This window comes from Etheostoma cragini, chromosome 18 (genome assembly GCF_013103735.1).
Source record: "Etheostoma cragini isolate CJK2018 chromosome 18, CSU_Ecrag_1.0, whole genome shotgun sequence".
Classification (NCBI taxonomy): Eukaryota; Metazoa; Chordata; class Actinopteri; order Perciformes; family Percidae; genus Etheostoma; species Etheostoma cragini.
In genome coordinates, this window is record NC_048424.1 from 22788526 (window position 1) to 22795745 (window position 7220).

General features: G+C 39.3%; 1 protein-coding gene across 1 annotated transcript in view; it reads left to right on the forward strand.

Moving 5' to 3' along the window:
• Positions 1-7220, forward strand: part of mep1a.2 (meprin A, alpha (PABA peptide hydrolase), tandem duplicate 2) — a 9777-nt gene that overhangs the window by 2090 nt on the left and 467 nt on the right. The window contains exons 8-13 of the mRNA XM_034899802.1: positions 204-425; positions 1307-1453; positions 1871-2086; positions 2973-3419; positions 4190-4363; positions 5519-5723. Of these exons, the coding sequence (XP_034755693.1) occupies positions 204-425; positions 1307-1453; positions 1871-2086; positions 2973-3419; positions 4190-4363; positions 5519-5723 (1411 nt within the window). The remainder of the gene's footprint in view (positions 1-203; positions 426-1306; positions 1454-1870; positions 2087-2972; positions 3420-4189; positions 4364-5518; positions 5724-7220) is intronic.

A 7220-nucleotide genomic window follows, 5' to 3' on the forward strand; every position in this document is an offset into this window, starting at 1 on the left:
CACACAGACACACACACACACACACACACACACACACACACACACAATATCAGCATTGCTGTCATGGAATTCTAATGAATTCTAACTAATGATCATACTTTTAACAGGATAGGAGGGTTTAAAGCTCCTTAAAGCTCCTGAGGTTGAAGGAGTAGATATTGTCCTCTGACTATCTACGTGACAATGTGACTCTCTCGTCACAGGGAAGGACCACAATTTCGAGAAGTATGAGGATGACTTTATCACTGATCTGAACACGCCATATGATTATGAGTCCATCATGCACTACAGGCCACTGTCCTTCAACAAGAACGAGAGCATCCCCACAATCACCACCACCATCCCGTATTTCAATGAGGTCATCGGCCAGCGGCTGGACTTCAGTGCGGTCGACATCACCAGGCTCAACCGCATGTACGACTGTGGTGAGTGACTCCTTTCACGCCCCCCTTAACGGTTACTGAAAGGCATGTGGTTCAAATCTAATATCCTGGCAGGGAAAGAGGTTCATTTAGAATCCAAATCCAGGTCTTTAGGTAAATCATTGATTTGTTTTCACAGTTGACCTAAAATACATTAATGCTCTCATCTTTAAGGCTGCACTAAAAGAATGATCCCAGTAGCCCCCCTCAGCTTTTCAATAGTTTGTCTTTTACACCTCTATGCAGCAGATAGGAAAGGAGTACGTGCTCAAAATGTATTTTTTAGGACTATTGTTTGGTCTTTTTGGCCTTTATTAGAAAGGATAGCTGAAGACAGAGATGGGGGATGACATGCAGGAAACGGACACGGGTCAGACTTGAACCCAGGTCACTGGAAGAACTGAGGCTCCCCCTATTTTCCACTGGGCCGTGGTTTTGTTCCATCCACCGCTACGCGCCATCCCATGTTAATTTATTGTCTCTACAACTACTTGAAAGAACAATCGCCTGTTTATTAAGCAGGTATCTACCTTCCACTCCAAGCACTCTTGACATTTAACTCCATGCCTTCTCTTTTGTGAAGTCCATACAGAAAGGATATTAACTGAATAAAAATGTAGCCAGGCTAGCTCAGTTGGTAGAGCTGCACATATGTAGAGATTTATTCTTCAACACAGAGGGTCTGGGGTTTAATAATAATAAAAATAATAAAAATTGTCAAAAAATAAATACCAGTTACCATTACCCTACGTATCATGATTCATATCTCAACCGGTTGTAATCTTTACCCATTTGGATCAATTTTGAAGCGATTCCCGATGCATCGTTACACCCTGCGTGCTTTAAGCTCTGCAGGCTGACTGTAGATAACTGTCCTGTTCCAGCCAACACACACACGCTCCTAGACCAGTGCTCCTTTGAGCTGGTCAACATCTGTGGAATGATCCAGAATGAGGAGGACAGCGCCGACTGGGCCCAGACGCTGAGCAGTCCAGCTGATACAGACCACACCCTGGCAGGCCGCTGCAGAGGTACCAGGCTGATTTTCTAGATCATACGCAAAGGTACATATATATTTCAAACATACATCTGAAAACAAAAAAATCTTGTCATTAATAAATTGTGACAAAACAGTGTCACACACTCCAGCTCCATTTGGGGGCTTAGTATTTCATTATTTCCATTCCCCATATCTTTTTCTCATAAGATTTAATAAAGAAAGATTGAACATTTACATGAAATATTTACATCAAAAAACATGCATGTAGTGTGTTTTTGCCAACAATAATGCCATTCAATTTCTTGTCTTACACCATTAAAATGCTTTCCGGCTTTTTAGCCATTTTGGTAAATACTGTTGGACATAAACAGGACATAAATAACATTATTTTCCAATCCCCAGTCATTATGATAACTCAGTTAAGACAGTATGTTTTTTTTTCTTCTAGATTCTGGCTTCTTCATGAAGTTTGACACATCTTCGGGCGCAGTTGGAAGCAGCGCCCTGCTGGAGTCCCGGATCCTCTACCCCCAGAGAGGCGAGCAGTGCCTGGAGTTCTTCTACCAGATGACTGGAGCTGCAGGGGACAAACTGGTGATATGGGTCAGGACTGACGATGGGACAGGGACTCTACGCACTTTCAAGAAGATCCACACCATTACAGGTATTTTATTTAATCATTTCATTCTTAAATGTTGTCACTTCCAAATCCTTATGAAAAACACTTACTATCCATGCAGCGGTGGAGTTTATTGCATTGTAAGTTTAATATGAAACTAGGCATGGGCCTGTTACCGGTTTCAATGTATGGTCTGAGCTGTTTTTTAGGTTTCCCACTCACTGACAGTGTGCAGTGTTTAAAAAGTACTTTTTTACCCAGTCCTTTTAAATTAATACATTTTAAAGCTGTAATTACCGTGATATTTATGCTGAAGAATCTCATCCGGCTATACTTTACCAGCAGTATTGTAAGGTAGCAAAGTACAAAAACTTTGTTACTGTACTCAAGTAGAATTTTCACGTATCTGCACTTTACTTCCTTACTTATACTTCTGGAAACTTTTACTTTACTACATATCCTGAATAAAATGTATACTTTTACTCCATTATATATATATATATATATATATATATATATATATATATATATATATATAAATTTCCCTTAGGCATCTTCGGTACTCGTTACTTGTTAAATTCTTTCATGTGTTGGGAGTGAAAGATTCTTTCTCAAAAATAAAAATAGGTTTCAGTTTTTTTCTTTGTTGTTGTCAGACTTGATGTGGAGAACCTGAATATTATGATTCACTATTAGAAAGTTACAGTAAAGTTCATAATCAAAGGTGTTTTTTTTAACTTTAACTTTTACTTCTAATACTTAAGTACATTAAATATCATAAATTACTTTTGATACTTAAGTACAGTAAATACCATTTATCCTGGAAATGTACTTCTCTTGAGCCAGACTAGCATGGCTTTAAATACTTCCTTCCAATTCATGACTAATTCCTGATAAATGTACAATAAATCAGCTGCTTTCTGTCTGTCAGGGAAGGGAGATGCTGCCTGGAAAGTAGCTCATGTAACTCTCAAGGTGACAGAGAAGTTCCGCTATTCCTTCCAAGGCATCAGAGGATCATCCAACTCCTCGGGCGCCATCTTAATCGATGACATCACTCTTACTGAGACCATTTGCCCCAGTGCTGTCTGGCAAATCCACAACTTCACCCATGTTCTCGCCACCACTCCTAATGGCACTGCGGTTAAAAGCGAGTGCTCCTACAACTCGGAGGGCTACTCATTCGGTGTCAGTGTTTACCCGAATGGAAAAGACAGTGACTACCCAGACTATGTCGGTATGAGCTTGCACCTCTGCAGTGGGGAAAATGATGCAGTGATGCAATGGCCAGCCGAAAACAGGCAGGCAACCATTGTAGCCATGGACCAGGACCCTGATGTCAAACTGAGAATGTCCTCTACAAGAAGCTTCACCACAGGTAGGCCCAGGTCACTGGCAGTTAGGTCAAGTAGAGTTGTATAGCTTGATAAGAGGGTTTGTTCAGCAAAATCACCTCTAGTAATATAGCCATGCAGTTAGTTGTGATTTTATTTGCTTCACGCCAATACAATAAAGGTGAATGGAATTTTAGTTGTGGTCATCACAGCATTGAAAAATGACATTTCAGCATGTATTCCGCAATATTTCTTTCCAAATAATGTCAACTACTTGCCATTTCCATCAGTACCCTGATGCGTTAGGACCTTGGCAGGATGAGGCAGCACTGTGATACCATACAGAACAGCTGTCATGGCTCCCATTATCTCTGGTTGATGTTCCTCTCTGTCTGGAAATGTTAGGAGGTTATGTTGGACACTAACCGGAAAATTAAATGCAGCATACAATATCAAATAAAGATAACTGTTACTGTTACACAATACAATAACAAGTTGTACAATAACAATATGTTTAGGCCTGGTTTGTTGCACCTGTGCTATTCTCTCAACTTATGAGAGAATAGCACAGGTGCAACAAACAAAAGCTGGAGGTTCCACCACAATCATCCTGGTACTAGATTTTGTTCTGTAAAAATTAAAATAATTAAAAATAAATCCATGATCTTTTACCATCTCACCATCCCTTTTTGTTTGTTCTACCATACCTGTTCATCTTGAAAAATCATGCTTCACCTTGACATCCTGGGTCAAAATCAATATATGGAATTTAGAAATGCACAACATTGTTTATAAGGACTATCCCCCCCCCCAGACACTGATCCCCGCTGGAACAAACCAACAGCGACTTCGGGAGCGGTGTGGGATGACAGCTGCCAGTGCCACCGCGGTGCGGACTTTGGCTGGAGCACATTCATTTCTCACAGGCAACTGCACAGGAGGAGCTTCCTCAAGAATGATGACCTCATCATTACTGCTGAATTTAATGGTAAGAATCAGAAATATCAGCTCTTCTCCCCAGATATGTAAGTTATTCATACATCAAATAGTCTGCCAAACTAACGCTCATTTTCTACATTTAAAAAAAGGCTAATGCTAAGGCTCCAGATGTTACTTTTTCCTAAGATGTTTTAAAGCAAAAAGTACAGAAACATGAAAATGGCATGGCATTAAAATTTCACTTTATGAGTTTTTTTAACATTAATATGCGTTCCCTTCAGATACAGTATCAGGGACCACTAAGGTCCATATAAAATAGACTTCAGATACAGTATTAGGGACCACTAAGGTCTATATAAAAGAGACTTTAGATCCAGTATTAGGGACCACTAAGGTCTATATAAAAGAGACTTTAGATCCAGTATTAGGGACCACTAAGGTCTATATAAAGAGACTTCAGATACAGTATTAGGGACCACTAAGGTCTATATAAAGAGACTTCAGATACAGTATTTGGGACCACTAAGGTCTATATGAAAGAGACTTCAGATACAGTATTAGGGACCACTAAGGTCTATATAAAAGAGACTTCAGATCCAGTATTAGGGGACCACCAAGGTCTATATAAAGAGACTTTAGATACAGTATTAGGGACCACAAAGGTCTATATAAAAGAGACTTCAGATACAGTATTAGGGACCACTAAGGTCTATATAAAAGAGACTTTAGATCCAGTATTAGGGACCATTAAGGTCTATATAAAGAGACTTTAGATACAGTATTAGGGACCACTAAGGTCTATATAAAGAGACTTCAGATACAGTATTAGGGACCACTAAGGTCTATATAAAGAGACTTCAGATACAGTATTAGGGACCACTAAGGTCTATATAAAAGAGACTTTAGATACAGTATTAGGGACCACTAAGGTCTATATAAAGAGACTTTAGATACAGTATTAGGGACCACTAAGGTCTATAAGAGAATCTCATTATGCTTGCATGCAATTTCTATTAAATTAATTTCTTTAATGTTGTTGAAATAGTGGTTCCGAGCCATGCAAATATCGGTTTAATTCATATTTACTATTCCAGATTCCCTGCTACTTTCAAATTTGTCTCACTTCCCTCGTACATATTCACACATTTGCATTTTGAATGATGAATGAACTTTATTTCACATTTCCATCAACTTGTTTACTTAGATTTGACCCACCTGATTGAGACTGAGGTGCCTGTTGACCCAGCCGCACAAAGTAATGACATCACAGATGAGAAGCCAATCAGCGAGGTGAAAATGAGACCGGAGGCTCCGAAACACAGAGCAGCACGCGCTGCTGACCCGTGTCATCCCAACCCTTGTTTTAACGGAGGCGTGTGTGTGGAAAGTGAAGGGAAAGCGTCATGCAGGTGTGTACATGTGTATTTGCACTACTAAATGTGCACATATTGTAAGAATTTCAGATTTCTTTTTAGAGAATTGGGGATATTTCACCCTTGAAAGATATTAATTCAAATTCCATGTCAATTAGTCACAGGCTAATGCTAAAGTAAGCACTCACACAAGCTTGCACCTATACGTATTTAAAAGTGAAGTATAGATCACTCTCAAGTCTGTGTGTTATGTATGGACCCAGAGCCAAAAGTCCATTAGCCTAGCTTAGCACTAAGATTGGAATCAAGGTAAAATAGGTTGCCGTTCTGTCTCCAAGTAAAAAGAAATGTGCTTACCAGCACCTTTAGAGCTAACTAGTTAGCATGTTGTATACACACAGAAATGTAAAAATGGTTGTTTGAGGTTTTATGACCAGCTAAATTGTGTTTTGCAGCTATTACTTAGTGACTTAGTGACTTATCATTACCATGAGGTTGAGAAGTGTTTGGACAGATAAACTGTTCTCTGTCAAGACACCCCGTAACTCCCTCTAAAAAAAACAAATTTCTGATTTTGTGCCGATTAAAGAAACAAGATACTACGTGTTAATTGGTAGGTGGATTTATAAAATTTGGAGCCTGGCTAGCTGTTTCCTCTGCTTTTAATCTTGATGTCATGTTAAACTATGCTAATCCTTTCTGGCTTTGCTTTTGTAATTAATGCACAGATATGAGAGTGGTATTGATTTTCTATTCCAACCTTAGCAAATAAACCCATATCCCAAAAATAAAATTTTACAAGGTAAAGCCCAACCCTGGAGTGTAATTTACTCTTGGGACAGGCGGATGGGATAGGGTTAAAATCTCATTTGTGTGTGCCCCCCCCTTTCAAATTGTGAACATTTATGACTCTAATAAGTGATTCTCTCAAGTCTTGGCAACCAGCCCTGTATTAAACATAAAGTAAGTTAGACAACGATTTCATAGTTGAGTTCTAGTCTTTCCGGCAGAATTTATCATTATGATCAACTCAACCTGGATTTTGTATCATCATAATCCCTAATGTATGAAGAAATGCAAGAAATGGGATTCATATCAAAAAAAAAATTCTGGCAATAATTCATACATATAATCACAAATGTGCTTCGCTAGTTCCACCGTGTTGTAACTAAGACATCTGCTGAAAAACATAACTGTTTTCAATAGCATGATTGCTGTACTGTTTAGTTAAAAAACGTGTGAAAACATAGTGCACCAGACGCAAGCTTTTATTTTGAAAGGTCAAAGCTTGTGGACAGCAGACAGCCGGGAGACGGGAGGTGTCCAGTCAGACAACGACCTTTTCAAGTAATTAAAGAAGGAGAGGAGTACCTTAGTATTTGAAGTAATGCAGTAATGCAGGAAGTGGACATTTAGGTTTCACACTTATTGTGCTACCACAACAATGTTAGTGAGTAAATCTAGTGAAATGGCCTGATAATAATGCAGTGTGATGTGTAAGATGAGAAGGCACGGGCTGGGGGGGGGGGGGGG